Source organism: Lithobates pipiens, unplaced genomic scaffold, assembly GCF_037356315.1.
Source record: "Lithobates pipiens isolate NorthernLeopardFrog02 unplaced genomic scaffold, aLitPip1_a1.2 Scaffold_19, whole genome shotgun sequence".
Classification (NCBI taxonomy): Eukaryota; Metazoa; Chordata; class Amphibia; order Anura; family Ranidae; genus Lithobates; species Lithobates pipiens.
The window spans coordinates 579,973,372-579,991,731 of record NW_027507764.1 but is presented as its reverse complement, the minus strand read 5'-3'; the positions used below and the strand labels follow the sequence as shown (position 1 = coordinate 579,991,731).

Here is an 18,360-nt window from a genome sequence, read left to right as displayed (position 1 = left end):
GCACAGGGATGGTGGGAACCCTTCATAATGGGCACAACAGGTGTACAGAGCCAGGAACATAGCACTGACATCTCTCCAGGAGAACCCTAGAGATGTAAGGTAGAATTTGACATTCCAGCTGGCACCATATGCTAAAAAAAATGGTGTAAAGCACTTTTAGAATTGTATTTATAAAGAAATTTGCATAGCAATTTGTCTTGTGAAAGGGCATGTACATTCCTATGTAGGCGTTTCCTATACTTCATAGAGCCATCTAGTGGCCAAATGGGATATTTTCAGTTTTAAATTAATTAAAAACATTCAAACAGCACATAAAGTAGGCTAATAATAACCTTTGTTTTTTTTTGTTTTTTTTGCCCTATTCAAACCAAGTGAATATACATGCACTTTCACTGGGCGAATTGCTATACAAATATTTGTTTATAAATAAATCGCTTAAAGTGTATGTATAGCCAAAACATTTTTTTTAATAGTATGGAGTAGGGAATGGAGAGAACCCCCTTTTCATGTATTTTTGCTGTGTGTCCTGTAGGGGAGATTTTACTTCATTTGCTGTCCCAGAGACACGACAGGAAGTGGGAGGAGATCGCTTCAAAGTGAGGGGGAAATCCTTTGTACATAGCAGTCATCTGAACTCCCCTCCACATTTTATTGAATTTCCCATTACTAAGACAGTGGTAACCAGAGCAGAAAGAGAGGAATCTCCCCAGCAGGGACACAGGCAGCAATAAGGGCCTGACAGAGGGTCTAACTCTTCCATACAAAACAAAAAAACAAAAAAGTTTATCCTGTGTACATACACTTTAAGGATGGAGTGGTGGTTATAGATCATTGCCTCTCATCCTCCTCTCTTACTATCTTCTTCTCTAATTTTCATTCTTCTCTCTTCTCCATGTTACCCGTCACCACCCCAGACCGTCATACCTCCGCCCACTTTTCCCGCATACCATGTACATGCCCTTCCATTCTGCCTGCTAGGGTGGAGCTTTCCCCACTCCCGCCACCTCTATAGACCCCGCTCTCCTCGGTGTCACACTTTATGATGTCCCCTTTGTCCGTGTACCCCCCATGTCTGCTTTCTGTCCGCTAGAAGGGAACTACGCTGTACTGCTGTTAGTCGTTCACATTCTGAGTTATTGTCGTGACTTTTACCTCAAAGTGATTTTTTTAATGTTAAATCTTTACTTGCTGTTTCATATTTTAGTTTCTGAGAGTAAATCACTGCATGCATTGTCATCAATTTTAGGCTCTCTTACATCCTCATTTTTCCATATTCTAATGTACCCACAATATTTACTATATCCCCCCATAGAAGAGATCTCCCTGTGTCTATAACCCCCCCATAGAAGGTATCTCCCTGTGTCTATAACCTCCCCATAGTAGGGATCTTCCTTGTGTCTCCATAGTAGGTATCTCCCTGTGTCTATAGTCTCCCCATAGTAGGGATCTTCCTTGTGTCTCCATAGTAGGTATCTCCTTGTGTCTAGTCTACAGCCTCCCCATAGTAGGGATCTACCTTGTGTCTCCAGGGAAGGTATCTCCCTGTGTCTATAGCCCCCCCCCCATAGTAGGGATCTACCTTGTGTCTCCATAGTAGGTATCTCCCTGTGTCTATAGCCTCCCCATAGTAGGGATCTTCCTCGTGTCTCCATAGTAGGTATCTCCTTGTGTCTAGTCTACAGCCTCCCCATAGTAGGGCTCTACCTTGTGTCTCCATAGTAGGTATCTCCTTGTGTCTACAGCCTCCCCATAGTAGGGATCTTCCTCGTGTCTCCATAGTAGGTATCTCTTAGTGTCTAGTCTACAGCCTCCCCATAGTAGGGATCTACCTTGTGTCTCCATAGTAGGTATCTCCTTGTGTCTACAACCTCCCCATAGTAGGGATCTTCCTTCTGTCTCCAGGGAAGGCATCTCCTTGTGTCTATAGCCTCCCCATAGTAGGGATCTTCCTTGTGTCTCCATAGTAGGCATCTGCCTGTGTCTACAACCTCCCCATAGTAGGGATCTTCCTCGTGCCTCCAGGGAAGGTATCTCCCTGTGTCTATAGCCTCCCTATAGTAGGGATCTACCTTGTGTCTCCATAGTAGGTATGTCCTTGTGTCTACAACCTCCCCATAGTAGGGATCTTCCTTGTGTCTCCATAGTACATATCACCCTGTGTCTACAGCCTCCCCATAGTAGGGATCTACCTTGTGTCTCCATAGTAGGTATCACCCTGTGTATATAGCCTCCCCATAGTAGGGATCTACCTTGTGTCTCCATTGTAAGAACCTTACTGTGTCTATACCCCCCATAGTAGGGATATTCCTAGTGTCTCCATAGTAGGTATCTCTGTGTCTATATCCTCCCTATAGTATGAATCTTACTTGTGTCTATACCCCTAAAATTGGGTAAATTCTCTCTGTGTCTCTATTCCACCATAGTGGGTATCTCCCTGTGTCTACCCCCAGTATTTTCCTTGTGTCTGTATCCTCCACCCTATAGTAATTATCTTCCTGTGTCTGTATCACTCCACAGTAGGGATCTTCTTGCCTATTTTCCCCCCAATTGTAGGGATCTTCCCTATGTCTATATCCTAAAATTATAGGGATCTTCCTTGTGCCTATAGCAAAATAGTAGGGGTTTCCTTGTGTCCATACCCTCCTCCACTCTGTAGCTCCCTCTGATGGACATTTCGCTCCCTGCACCCCTCTCCTCGCTGTGTCAGATTGTCAGTTTGTGTCTCTCTCAGTTTGGCGAATCACAGCAGCTGCGCATGGTGCGGATCCTGCGGAGTACGCTGATGGTGCGGGTCGGAGGCGGCTGGACTGCGTTGGATGAGTTTCTGGTGAAGAACGATCCATGTAGAGGTGAGCCCCAGCCCCCCCGAGGACCGGTCATTCCAGTTCTGTCGGCGCACTGGAAGTCTTTTCACCGCCAGCCGCGCGGAACAGAAATCTACCTAAAAATAATATGGAGTGCCGCACACCGCAGATGATTCTTATCAGAGACGGACAGCGGAGGCGTAAAACTTTCCATTTCTGTCTCCAAATGCAGCGAAAATGTATATTTTATAGTGACTGTGACTGACAGAGAATGTTGGGGAGGGGATGAAATCCTTCATAGAGAACAAAAGTACAAAACAAACACAGCAAATGGCACTCAGGGCTCCAGAATGGAAAATCAAAGTGCACAAAAGACGTTGTCACTTCTGTGAAATCCCCTCCCCCATATTGTCACCGAACCGTCACTGCAGGACAGATGACGGGCCCAACCACCATCATTAGATCTGGGCCAGGGGCTCCCCAGACTCAATCATGGGGGGCTTCATCTTCTCAGTGCCCCACATCAGTATTAGAGGCAAATATGACAAATGGTTTTCCCTGACAATTAATTGGTGGGGAAAGAATACAAGACCACTACATTTTAGGGGCCCCTTCACATCTTTGTCATGGTGTCATCCATTGCTTTCTTGTTAGCCACTAATGTATATCTAAAATCAATTTTATTTTGGATGGCATTGAGCAGGGGTCTTCAAACTGGGGCACCATTCATCCCACCGATACCAATGATGGGGCACTATTCCTCCCACTGACACCAATGATGGGGTACTATTCCTCCCACTGACACCAACAATGGGGCAATATTCTTCCCCCTAAAGCCAATTATGGGGCATTTTCTATTCCCACTGTTGAGTCTGGCCCCCCTAAAGCTGTAGATGGGGCACTGTTTCTCCCACTAATTCCCACAATGGCGCACTATTCCTTCCGCTGACACCAACAATGTGTCACCATTTCTACTACTATATAGCAATGGGGCACTATCCCTCACACTGAAAATAACAATGGGGCACTATTCCTTCCACTGATGCCAATGAGGGGGAACTATTCCTCCCACTGATACCAACAATGAGGCACTATTTCTTCCCACTAACACCAATGATGGGGCACTATTCCTCCCACTGATACCAACGATGGGGCACTATTCCTCTCACTAACACCAATGATGGGGTACTATTCCTCTCACTAACACCAATGATGGGGTACTATTCCTCTCACTAACACTAATGATGGGCATTATTCCTCCCACTGACACCAATAATGGGGCACTATTCCTCCCACTGATACCAACGATGGGGCACTATTCCTCCCACTGACACCAATAATAGGGCACTATTCATACCACTGATACCAATGATGGGGCACTATTCCTCCTACTAATTACCAAGGATGGGCCACTATTCCTCCCACTGACACCAGTAATAGAACACCTTTCCTCCCACTAACACCAGTCGATGGGGCACTATTCCACTGACACCGATGGTGGAACACTATTCATCCCACGAACACCAATGATGGGGCACTATTTCTCCCACTGATAGCAACAATGGCCACTACTCCTCCCACTAAGGCCAATTATGGGACATTTTCTATTCCCACTGGTCACAATCTGGCCCCCCTAAAGCCATAGATGGGGCACTGTTTCTCCCAATAACTCCCACAATCGAGCACTATTCCTTTCACTGACACCAACAATGTGTCACCATTCCTCCTACTGATAGCAACAATGGGGCACTATTCCTCCCACTGAAAATAACAATGGCACACTATACCTCTCACTGATACCAACCATGGGGCGCTATTTCTCCCACTAATGCCAACAATGAGGCAGTATTCCTCCTACTGATACCAACGATGGGGCATTATTCCTGCCACTAATACCAATGATGGAGCACTATTCCTCCTACTGATACCAACGTTGAGGCAGTATTCCTCCTACTGATACCAATGATGGGGCATTATTCCTCCTACTGATACCAATGATGGGGCACTATTCCTCCCACTGACACCAACAATGGGGCACTATTCCTCCCACTGATCCAACGAATGAGGTACTATTCCTCCCACTAAAACTAATTATGGGGCATTTTCTACTCCCACTGGTCACAGTATGGCCCCCTAAGGCCTGAAGGACAGTAAAGTGGCTTTTGATTAGAAAGTTTGGAGACTTCTGGCATAAAGAATAGTTAATACTGCTAGCAGGATTCATTTTTTTTGTGCCCCTTTCGGGATATTCCCCTTCACTTCCTGTCCTGTTGACACAACAGGACGTCAGTTCAGTTTTCTTGCTGCTGTTGGATCTTGTGCTCTGAATATTCATGCGTGATATGATGTCACTCCATGTCATATGAAGTCATATCTCAATGTTCCTGTCTTACAGTGAAAGGTCGGACCAACCTTAAAATTAACGAGAAATACCTCTCGACTGAACTCTCCCCATCCGCCGGGAAGTGTTCCGGGAGCCAGTCCGCATCGAAGGGGTTGTCCCCCAGCAGGTCGAATTCCAGCCTGAGTCTGTACACCAGCGCCTCAGCCCCCAACAGTCCGCAGACCAGGAAGGTGAGAATCACGCGAGATTGGTGGAGGACATGGGCGAGGAGTGATGAGAGGAACAAAATGGATGTTTTTTTTTAAAGGGGTTGTAAAGGTTCGTTTTCTATTTTCTAAATAGGTTCCTTTAAGCTAGTGCATTGTTGGTTCACTTATCTTTTCCTTCGATTTCCCTTCTAAATGTTTTTTTTCTTTGTTTTCTTTGTCTGAATTTCTCACTTCCTGTTCCTCCTCAGTAAGCTGTTCAGTAAGCTGTTCTGGCTGACTAACCACCGCTCGGATGATGGTGAGAAGTTTACTGAGGAGAAACAGGAAGTGAGAAATTCAGACAAAGAAAAAAAACATTTAGAAGGGAAATTGAAAGAAAAGGTAAGTGAACCAACAATGCACTAGCTTAAAGGAACCTATTTAGAAAATAAAAAACAAAGCTTTAACTAATATTCAATATTATATTTACAAAAAGATGTTGGGGATTATTTTGATAAAGGGAATTTGTAACATTTTGCCATTGTTGGGACAGAAAGGGATACCTCCCATCCTCTCAAAGGTCCAAGATTTTTTTTTCTATTTTGCCTTCCTTGAAACTGATGACTATTTGCATCACTGGCGATAAATCAATCGCTGTTATTTAAAATTCATGCACCAGGAAGATATGAGTGGGGAGAACAGTGGCTTAGTGGTCAGCACTTCTGCCTTGCAGCAGTAGGCTCCTTACGTTGAATTCTGGATACTATCTGCCTGGAGTTTGCATGTTCTCCCTGTGCCTGTGTGGGTTTCCTCCGGGTACTCTGGTTTCCTCCCACACTCCAAAGACATGCTGGTCAGCTAATTGACTCCTGTCTAAATTGACCCTGTGTGTGTATGCATGTAAGTTAGGGACCTTAGATTGTAAGCTCCTTGAGAGCAGAGACTGATGTGAATTTACAGTATGTAAAAGCACTGGAAATTGACGGTACTATATAAATGCCTATAATGAATAAATATGATTTGCCTGCAGTGAATGTTTGGTGCTTTACAAATACGGGCATAAATGTGGTGCTTCGGTTAGGGTCATTGTATTTTGGTTATTATTCGTTGAGCCTTTCTGTCCATCCATCTTACATCCTTGTACAAATCACCCCCCCCCCCCCCCAGGCCGTCCTTCGGAGGACTCGATCTGGCGACCGATGCCAAAGGTCTAGGTCATCTCTGACCACAGATGCAGCGGATTTAAAGTTCTTAGCAGCTGAAGGCAGCACCAATTCCACCTCAACAGGTCAGTAATGAATAGCCTGGTGTTAGAGATAAGATGGCCGTATTCCTTGTTCAAAAAAACAAAAACAAAACAGCATTACAGGCTTTTTTTTTTCTACAAATAGCATGGACAGGTCACATAATTGCTAGCCAAGTAGAAGCCTAGCTTAAATATCTCTCTTTTGAATTTATACCTGTCATCCCATGGTCTATTTTCCTAATCTTCCTGGTATACTAGTCATTCCATGGACATTATCCCTTGACTTACCTGTATACTAGTCATTCCATGGACATTATCCCTTGACTTACCTGTATACCGGTCATTCCATGGACATTATCCCTTGCCTTACCTTTATACTGGTCATTCCATGGACATTATCCCTTACCTTGCCTGTATACCGGTCATTCCATGGACATTATCGCTTGCCTTACCTGTATACCGGTCATTCCATGGACATTATCCCTTGCCTTACCTGTATACCGGTCATTCCATGGACATTGTCCCTTGCCTTACCTGTATACCGGTCATTCCATGGACATTATCCCTTGCCTTACCTGTATACCGGTCATTCCATGGACATTATCCCTTGCCTTACCTGTATACCGGTCATTCCATGGACATTATCCCTTGCCTTACCTGTATACCGGTCATTCCATGGACATTATCCCTTGCCTTACCTGTATACCGGTCATTCCATGGACATTATCCCTTGCCTTACCTGTATACCGGTCATTCCATGGACACCATCCCTTGCCTTACCTGTATACCGGTCATTCCATGGACATTATCCCTTGCCTTACCTGTATACCGGTCATTCCATGGACACCATCCCTTGCCTTACCTGTATACCGGTCATTCCATGGACATTATCCCTTGCCTTACCTGTATACCGGTCATTCCATGGACATTATCCCTTGCCTTACCTGTATACCGGTCATTCCATGGACATTATCCCTTGCCTTACCTGTATACCGTCATTCCATGGACATTATCCCTTGCCTTACCTGTATACTGATCATTTCATGGTCTATATCCATCACCTTCCCTCTATACTGGTTATCACGGACCCGCTTCCCTCGGTACACTGCTTCCTCTAGTCTGAACATCGATATCAGATATTATAGCCGATCTTACAAGACTAGCCGACAATAGCTTGTATGAACATGGAACATTTATTTGACAAACTCACACAGCATATATACCCCCATAGAAGGACATCTCCCCTCCTGATCATATTACCCTAACAATACAAACTGTAACAAGGAACATAATAACAACAACTGGCATATGCTATAAACATTACATTAATTAGCCAGACTCAGAGGTCTCCTTCTAGGTCAGACTTGCCGACTTCAAGCTCACTAAAACAATACACATTATTACAAGTATAAACACATCCCACAAGGGTTTGCTGGCAGAGACAAAAGGTGATCCAACTAGCACAATTAACCATACAAACAGTGATTCCCCCCCCCCCCCCCCACCCCCAGCCTCATAGGCAATAGACAATAGCAGGAGACTTCAGTAGCAGACTGTCCAGCTTCCTACATTGAAGACCATGGAACAGGAATCAATGTGACCAGCTCTTTCAATGACATGTATAGTTTATAATCAAACAAACCAGGACTAGTCTTCATGTATTTCTTGAGGCATACTGTTGATAAATATTACTGTCCCATCTGAAGTAATCCAAACCACATTCTCAATGTCCATTAAATAGTTGTCCATACTTTTCTCGGTCACCCTGTGCCCCTAATAGACACAGGATGACTTGCACATAAGAGGGGCATGGGGAGCTGAAGAAAGGATTTCCCAACCTCTCCCAAGTGACTCCCATCACACTGGTCATTCCACAGTCTATACCCCTCACCTTTCTTGTATACCAGTCATCCCAAAGTACATATTTTTTACCCTCTCTGTATACTGCTCATAATTAGTTTTTTGGTTGGAGGTAGTCTTTTTAGTTTTAACTTTATCCCAATAAGATTTAGTATTTAGACAACACCGAGACAAGGGTAGGGGGCTTCCTTAGACACTAAGAAGGCTTTTGATTCAGTGGAATGGCCTTACTTGTTCTGTCTTTTGGAACCCTATGGGTTTGGCCCTGTTTTTATCCCCTGGGTGAGGCTACTGTACACTGAACCACTAGTAAGATTATGGGTTAATTGTATTATCTTGGAGCCCTTTCCTATTTTCCATGGGACTATACAGGGGTGTCCATTGTCGCCCCTCCTCTTTGCCATGGCTATAGAGCCCCTCTTGGCTAGGTTGCGCTCTAGTACTACCTTTTCTGGTCTTCAAGTGGGGCAGTTGGAGGAATGCGTCTCATTGTATGCGGATGACATGCTATTGCATCTGCAGGATCCAGGTCCCTCACTCTCAGCCACCTTCGGGCTGATCCAGGAGTTTGAAGACTATTCAGGTTTCCGTATTAACTGGGCTAAGTCTGGATCTTTTAAATATTTGGGGATTCTAGTGCAGCTCCCCATTTTTAGTTTTTTTTTTAGCTAAATTTGTCACCGATTATAGGGGCTTTTTGGGAGAAGGTGCAAAAATGGCAGACTCTACCACTTATGGCGATGATTTAAAATAATGTCTTTGTGTAAAAACAGGTCTTCCGGAGCATAGATTCCATTGTGGTGGGATTTCTGTGGGGATCTCGATCCCCTAGAGTATCCATGGCTGAAATTGCCCATTACTATGGGGGATTAGCCCTCCCCGACTTGTGCTCCTCCTTTTTTGCCTCTCAACTGTCCTTCCTACATTAGCGTTTTTTCCCCCAGATTCCTAATGCGACTAGATTGCTGGAAGCTGCGGTGGCCACTTCACAGGAGACTCTCCTAAATACGATGTATAGGAAGGGTGTTCCGGGTAGAAGGATGGGTTCCGTACAGGCACTTCCTGGCCGGATATTTAATCTATGTGCTCGGCGGGAAGGGGACGCGCCCTTAAGGCTATCACCTAATAGCACCCTATGGCATAATAGATCATTGACAGACTTCTTTAACCATTTAAGGACTGGAAAGGATTTGCCCCCTTAAAGACTAGTCCATTTTTTGCGATACGGCACTGCGTCGTTTTAACTGAAAATTGCGCAAGTTGTGCGACGCTGTACCCAAACAAAATGTATGTCCTTTTTTCCCACAAATAGAGCTTTCTTTTGGTGGTATTTGCTTCTGCAGTTTTTGCTTTTTTTTTATTTTTTGCGCTATAAACAAAAAAAGACTGACAGTTTTGAAAAAAAAACAAACATTTTTTTACTTTTTGCTATAATAAATATCCAAAAAATAAATAAATAATGTCTTCCTCGGTTTAGGCCGATATATATTTTTCTACATATTTTTGGTAAAATAAAAATTGCAATAAGCGTATATTGATTGGTTTGCTCAAAAATTATAGCGTCTACAAAATAGGGGATAGATTTATGGCATTTTTATTATAATTTTTTTTTTTACTAGTAATGGCGGTAATCAGCGATTTTTAGCGGGACTTCAACATTGCAGCGGACAGATTGGACACTTTTGGCCCTTTTTTGGGGTACCGGTGACATTTATACAGCGATCAGAGCTAAAAATAGACACTGATTACTGTATAAATGTAATTGGCAGGGAAGGGATTAACACTAGGGGGTGATCAAGAGGTTAAATATGTGTCCTAGGGAGTGTTTCTAAACTTTGGGGGGGGATAGGACTGCCTGGAAGAGGAGACCAACTGCTGTTCTTAATCAGTATGAACAGCAGATCTGTCTCCTCTCTCCTGACAGAACAGAGATCTGTCTGTTTACATTGACAGATCTCAGTTCTGTCTCTTTCAGGAGCGATCGCGGGTGCCCGGCGGATATCGCGGCTGCGGGGCATGCGAATCGGCTCCGTCATGGCGCCACCCTAGAGCTCTTAAAGTGGCCGATGTACAGCTACTGCGATTCGTCAAGGGGAGCCAATCTGCCGCAGTCCTTCACTGGTTACGATAGAGGATGGATATGTATGGGCTAAATTTGGGGTATCTACATCATTTCGACCAGGAAGGCAAGATGTGCACCTTTGCTCAACTACATGAACAATTTGGGATACCCAGGACTTGGCATTTTAGATACGCTCAGCTGGATCATGCGGCAGTAGCGCAGTTTGGTTGTGGGGAGATTCGGGTTCAAAATACCTCTATGAAGATGACCCTTTTGGACCCTGATCCAGTCAAACAAATTTCCAGATATTATATGGCGGTGGTGCCTGAGGATCCTGGGTTAGTAGCCAGGGCTAGTTCTCGATGGTTGGCTTTTGTACCAGAGTTGTCTGAGGAGTTATGGCAGGAGATTCTGGATACTTACCTCATCTCTGTAATTTCTTCAATGGATAGGATGATTCAGCTTAGGTACCTCCACCAGATGTACTCTACACCGGTTAGATTATTTTGTATGCCTAATGCTGAGTACACACGATCGAATTGTCCGGCGTACTTAGTCCGCCGAAACGCATTTCACCATTCGATTCGATCGTGTGTGGGCTTCAGCGAACTTTCTCAGGGTAAAGTCTGGCGGACTTAGAAAGTATTTTTGCAGTCCAATCTTTCCGCCAGACTTGGGTTTCAGCGGACAATATGTTCGTCAGTATGCTAGTCCGACGGACTAAGAATGACGCATGCTCAGAAGCAAATTACAAAAAGGAAGCTATTGGCTACTGGCTACTGAACTTCCTTTTTCTAGTCCCGTCGTACGTGCTGTACGTCATCGCGCTAGCAAACGCCGGACTTTCCGTGTGTCCGGGTGTGGCCAAGTCCGTTCGGTAGAAAGTCCGCCAGACTATCCGCCGGAGTGTTTGCCGGACTAAGTACGCCGGACAATTCGATCGTGTGTGCGCGGCATTAAAGAGACTCTGCAGTTTGTCTGGGAGCAGAAGGGACTTTTATTCACATGGTGTGGGAATGTACAAAGACGACGACCTATATGGTCTATGGTGACTGACTTTATAGCTGCGAAATTTGACCTCCCTAATATATGTTCCCCCTTGAGATGCCTCCTGGGAATTTTTGACCCAGAAGAGTTGAATGTGAATACCAAATTATTCCTTAGGTTCTCTATTTTGGAGTTCGAAAACTCATTGCAAGGAGGTGGATTTATGGGGAACAACTGACGTTAGGGATGTGGTTGAAAGTTGTGACTGCGGACATTCTTCTCTACCGTATGATGTATAATGCCAGGGGAGCTCCCAAGAAATTTAGCAAGGTCTGGTTTAGGTGGGTTGACTCAAAAGATACCTTGGAGGATGATGTGGATCAGCGAAAGGCTAAGGGGTAAGGAGATGCTGTTTTTTTAATTTTTTTTGATAGCCCTAACCTAAGGGTCAGGGTATAGGTACAACACGCTGATATAAATGATGGGGTTTCAGAGTGCTATATACCATTATATATACCATTGCCCAGGGTTTCATGTATACCTGAAGGGGAGGGAGGTGGGAGCTCTGGTCTTGCCGGGGCTCAGGACCCTTGTGGGTGGGAAAGGGCATTCGGCTAATTTCCTCCTGTGGGTATCATTGGGGTATAACTGTTTGGTTATTTAAAAAAAAAAAAAAGATTTGGTATTTAGTAATCTTATAGAACTGGTAAAGGGTCTAAATAATTTTTCAGCTGGTCATAATGATCATCAAAATATTACAGAAGTCCTGAAGAGGCTCATCCTTTCTTGTTTACTGGAAATATTCTACGTCCCAGCCTCTGTTATTCTGATCTCTGCTTCTTGTCTTCTATTCCAGATAAAACGGACACCCCTCCGACATGACCTCCTGTGGCCTCTGTCCTCTTGGAATCGTACTTCAGATCTGCCGAATAGGAATCTGTGGGCTGGCCCATAGCATGGCAGATAATGCACCTGATGTCTGCTTGTCGAGAGGCCGCTGACAATAGAGGCGGTCACGATAATCTGAGACTTGGGGGCTCCAGAGAGTCAGACTTGTTGTGTCTCTCCATGGAGGACAATGAGAGTGTAGGTCACCACCGAGTGACATACTGAATGAATGTGTTGTGTGTGACTATGAGGTGACATCACTCAGCTCCATGATCAACAATCGCTGATACTCTGCTAGGAGACGCCATCTCCCCGTCCTGTGAATTTAGCACAGGAGCTCAGAGTGGAAGTATAATATCTTTCTCTGCCATTATTAAGTGTAAAGGAAGTCTTTCGCCTTTGGTTTTTACTGCTGCCTTCAGGAGGATTGGACATTGGCAAATAAAAAAACTGTAGGCCAGCCCAGGACAACCCTTCCTACTACCAGCATGTTTTTGTTTTTTGCTAGTGTCTTAAGAGGGTGAAGGACTTATTTTTTGCTCTCACTTTTTTTTCTTTGCTCTTTAGAAACCCCCATTTAAACTCATTAGAGACATTTCGTTCTCTACTTTCACCCCCAAGGTGGTATGACTCGTAGCTATCACTTCTGAGAGGCGAGTGTCTGCACTGGTGTCTTTATCCTTCAGGGAACCCTTTCTGGCCTCGCATAGAAACAAGGTGGTGTTGAGGCCCAGAACTTTCTTCTTACCCAAGGTAGTTTCTGCCTCTTGCCTCAACAAGGACATTGTTCTTCCATTGTATGTCCCTATCTTTCTGCCACTGATTCTTCTTCTTTGTAATCCCAGGCAGACCATCATCCAAGCTTATGATTCCAAGGATCGGGTTCCATACTTATATGTTAAGGCACACTCTACTAGATCTGGGAGCACTTCTTGGACTTTTCAGCATCAGGCAATTATTTCCAAGATTTGTTAGGCTGCCACTTGGTGAAAGATCTCCTATGTCACTCAATGGACTCCCTACTGTAAAATTCCTTTCTTGGAGTTCATTGAGAGACACGGGTCTCACCCTTCTGTGTTTGGGATCATGTTGTCAGTACTGCTTTGCTGCAAAACTGAGGCATGCCAAGAGTTGGATGGGTTATCCTGGGCTGACCTTCATTTTATTCTGCCGGTGCCCAATCCCCCTTAAGGCAGGAGTATAACCCGAAGGTGAAAGACTTTCTGTCTCCCAATGGATGCTAAAAAAATGATTTTAGGGTAAGTACAAATCCCATCATTCCAGATATCATTCAGCATGAAACAAAAATACGCACACCGGTATTGCACCACAGACGGGCAATCTGCACTATTGTTAACGTAACTATTTACTTTATTTATGATCCATAAATTCACAGTACTAGTGTGACATATTAACAGATGCCGCTTACTGCAACTTTTCATTATGTTGCCTCTAAGCACTTACTAGAAATAAACCCCCAATGGCCAGTTATTAGTAAATCTTCTGCTATCTTTCCTCTGTACAGAGCTATTGCACACAGTGAAATAGTAACTTCTGTTCAGAAAACTGACAGCACAAATGTTTCCAAACTAGACTTTTTACTCAAAATTTTGCACTTTCATATCTCAGCATGATCCTTACACACAGACTCCATTCTCCGTAGACAGAGACCCCATCCTCCGTAGACAGAGACCCCATTCTCCGTAGACAGAGACCCCCGTCCTCCGTAGACAGAGACCCCCGTCCTCCGTAGACAGAGACCCCCGTCCTCCGTAGACAGAGACCCCCGTCCTCCGTAGACAGAGACCCCGTCCTCCGTAGACAGAGACCCCGTCCTCCGTAGACAGAGACCCCGTCCTCAGTAGACAGAGACCCCGTCCCCAGTAGACAGAGACCCCGTCCCCAGTAGACAGAGACCCCGTCCCCAGTAGACAGAGACCCCCGTCCCCAGTAGACAGAGACCCCCGTCCCCAGTAGACAGAGACCCCCCGTCCCCAGTAGACAGAGACCCCCGTCCCCAGTAGACAGAGACCCCCGTCCCCAGTAGACAGAGACCCCCGTCCCCAGTAGACAGAGACCCCCGTCCCCAGTAGACAGAGACCCCCGTCCCCAGTAGACAGAGACCCCCGTCCTCAGTAGACAGAGACCCCCGTCCTCAGTAGACAGAGGCCCCATTCTCTGTAGGCAGAGGCCCCATTCTCTGTAGGCAGAGGCCCCATTTTCAGTAAGCAGAGACCCCATTCTCAGTAAGCAGAGACACCATTCTCAGTAAGCAGAGACACCATTCTCAGTAAACAGACCCCATCCGTAGTAAAGAGACACCATCTGTAGTAAAAAGAGACACCATCTTTAGTAAAAAAGAGACCCCATCTTCAGTACCCAGTGAGCCCACCTTTAGGACACACAGACCTCATACTCAGTATGTAGAGTACATTTTTTCAGTAAAGAGAGACCTCATCATTTGAACATGAAGACTTCATCTTCAGCAGAGATCCCATCCTTAGGATACAGTGATCCTATCAGTACACAGAGACCCCTTTCTCAGTACACAGAGGCAGCATCCTCAGTATGCAGAGATTTCATCCTCGGTACACAGAGACACCATTCTTGGTAGGCAGAGACACCATCCTTAGAACATTCTGATCCTACCAGTATACAGAGGCCCCATTCTTGGTACACAGGGACCCCATTCTTAATATCCAGAGATACTATCCTCAGTGTGCAAAGACCCCAAAATTAGTACGTAAAGACTCCATCCTCAGTACACAGGGACCTAATCTTTAGGAGGTGTGATGGATCTCCACGGAGAGACCACTGCTTTCCCACAAAGAAAAGGCTCATTCACTGCAGCATGCTGTCAGGGAATAGGTTTTTCTAAACAGGTGGTTGTTGCTTTTCTAAAAAAAAAAAAAAAAAAAAAACCTGTAAGACTTGGCACAGCTTTGTTCTGATGCCCCTGGAAAGTATTTACCTTATTTAAGCGGAATGGTCAGCAGGCTTTTAATATATAAACTCTTGTGGCAGCTTTAATGTAATGACAGCTGCTGGAATTTCATGCATTAGAGAAGCAGGTCAGTGAGTATCCATAAGGGAGGCCAGTAGGGGGAGAGTGATCAGGGGAGGCCAGTTGGAAGAAGGTAAAGAGGGGAAACCTGTGGAAGAGGATGAGGGAGGCCAACTGGGGGGTAGAAAATAGAAAATAAGAAGAAGGTGAAAGAGGACCAGAAATAAAGAATAAGCAGGGGAGGTCAGTATGGGAATCTGTACAGGGAGGCCCCTTAGAGAGGAAATACATGGAGGCCAGTAGGAGAAGAGAGGCTGGAGAAGAAGAGGATGGATGTTGGTACGGAAGGGCAAATAGGAGAACACATTTAGAAAGGTCAGGGAGGTGAATTGGGGAAGCACAAGCAACAGAAGCCAGCAAAAGAAGAAGAGACCAGGAACTGAAGCCTAGGATAGACTGCAGAGAATTTAAAACCCCAAGGCTGTGGTCAAGTGTGGGGTCCAGTATGCTGGAATCAAAGGTTTATGGAAGTGTGATGGGGTAAGACCCTTAGCTTAATGGAATAGGTATGTGTAAGACAGGAATATGGAAGGCAACATAAATGGCAGTTCAGCAGGTGTGATGTCAAGTGATGTCATTTCCTGTTCGGTCGCACCATTGCGCCAGTTTTAGCAATAGTACAATGTTATATAAAAGTTTGGTGAACCGTTTACTGGTTTCTCTCAAAAATGGTGTGTACTGGAAAAAGAAAGTGATGTGAGATTGGGATTCAGCAAGTGATACGATAGAGGATGTTCAGGGTTTATATGGAGTCTGGAAGTGAAAAGAGTGGAGCTCCTGGCAACCATATTGACCTCACACTGACCATAACCTCTCCAGCCTAGGACTGCTCACCAACCAGATGCTCATAGAATGACCATTTCAGGAATGATGCTTCCAGTCCTGACACCCAGCCAATATGATGAAGATGAACGATCCTGAAATGGCTCCCTATATATTGAAATCGCATGGCAAACACATGCATCCAAGGGCTCTTTTATGCTAGAGTACTCAATAGTGGTAAATGGAGGACTGTGAACAGTCCCCTCCTACCATGTTATTTAAAGGTATCTGTATCCACTGATCTGCTTTTTTTAAGTAATACAAAGAAATACAAAAATAACTGAAATCCATCTTTTCCAAATGCACACAGACTACAATCCCCATAGATAGAGGGTGCTCCATATGCCGTGAGTGGATCCATCAAGCCCACAACCTGCACCCCCTCTGTTTCCTTGAGAGGCCGAAGAGCCCATCAGCTCTAGGCTTGGGCAGTAAAATACAGGGGCAAATTGGAATTGGGGTGCACATTTGAAGAAAAGGTGGGGGGGGGATTGAGGTGTACAGTACAACCACAGAGGGAGACTGGGGTGTACTATAAAAGAACAGAGGGGGATTGGGGTATACAATAGAAGAATATTGAGAGATTGCGGTATACATTAGAAGAACGGAGGGGGATTGGGGTGTACAATAGAAAAACAGAGAGAGATTGGGGTATACAATAGAAGAACATTGAGAGATTGGGGTATACATTAGAAGAACAGAGGGGGATTGGGGTGTACAATAGAAGAACAGAGGGAGATTGGGGTGTACAATAGAAGAACAGAGAGAGATTGGGGTATACAATAAAAGAACATTGAGAGATTGGGGTATACATTAGAAGAACAGAGGGGGATTGAGGTGTACAATAGAAGAACAGAGGGAGATTGGGGTGTACAATAGAAGAACAGAGAGAGATTGGGGTATACAATAAAAGAACATTGAGAGATTGGGGTATACAATAAAAGAACATTGAGAGATTGGGGTGTGCATTAGAAGAACAGAGGGGGATTGGGGTGTACAATAGAAGAACAGAGGGAGACTGGGGTGTACTATAGAAGAACAGAGGGGGATTGGGGTATACAATAGAAGAACATTAAGAGATTGGGGTGTACATTAGAAGAACAGAGGGGGATTGGGGTGTACAGTAAAATAACAGAGGGGGGTTGGGTTGTACAGAAGAAGAACATTGAGAGATTGGGGTGTACTTTAGAAGAAGAACATTGAGAGATTGAGGTGTACAGTAGAAGAACAGAGGGGGATTGGGTTGTACAGTAACAGAACAGAGAGGGATTGGGATGTACAGTAAAAGAACAGAGGGGGATTGGGTTGTACAATAGAAGAACAAAGGTAGAATGGGGTGTACAATATAAGAACAGAGGGAGATTGGGGTGTGCTAAGAAAAACAGAGGGGGTTGGGGTGTACAGTAGAAGAACCAAGGGCGATTGGAGTGTACAGTAGAAGGACAGAGGGGAATTGGGTTGTACAGTAGAAGGACAGATGGGCATTGCAATGTACAGTAGAAGAACAAAGGGGGGATGGGGTGTAAAATATAAGAGGGAGATTGGGGTGTGCTAAGGAAAACAGAGGGGGATTGGGGTATACAGTATTAGAACAGAGGGCATTACAGTGTACAATAAAAGGACAGAGGAAGATTGGGGTGAACATTACAAGCATTGAGGGGGATTGGGATACAACTGAGGTAAAGACTGTGATTGGGTTCCAAAGGAAGGACGGAGATGGATTGGGGTTCAATAGATGTAATTTGGGTACAATAGAGTTACAGAAGGTGATTGGACCCTGAAGAAGGGCAGTTGGCATTTGTATATATCTGGTCCACTGTGATACACTTTTTGACTCTCATGCCTGGTTTTGGTATCGGTGACAGAGAAACAGGTCATTGTGAAATTGAACAAGTCTTCATGGCCTACTCCATTACAAATTTCAGTGCTATATTAAATTAGGAGCTGACTGGTGTCACCGGATGGATGGGGAGTGTTGTGCGCATTGTGTGTGTTGGACAGTTTGTGTCCTGGTGCTCCCAGCCGGTGTGATCTTCACACGGAGTCACATGGTGGAGTTTTATCCACATGAAGGAGGCAAGCGGCTACTGTACAG

General features: G+C 44.9%; 1 protein-coding gene across 5 annotated transcripts in view; it reads left to right on the top strand.

The window, feature by feature from the left end:
* The window catches only part of LOC143997680 (microtubule-actin cross-linking factor 1, isoforms 6/7-like), a 214,700-nt gene extending 198,706 nt beyond the window's left edge, over window positions 1-15,994 (top strand). For 4 of the 5 annotated variants that reach the window (XM_077493431.1, XM_077493430.1, XM_077493427.1 and 1 more), the window contains exons 37-40: window positions 2,732-2,849; window positions 5,200-5,378; window positions 6,504-6,624; window positions 12,348-15,994. In XM_077493431.1, coding sequence (XP_077349557.1) covers window positions 2,732-2,849; window positions 5,200-5,378; window positions 6,504-6,624; window positions 12,348-12,373 — 444 coding nt within the window. In that variant the 3' untranslated portion in view covers window positions 12,374-15,994. The other variant, XM_077493429.1, reaches the window with a different exon arrangement.
* Window positions 15,995-18,360: the final 2,366 nt, after the last annotated feature.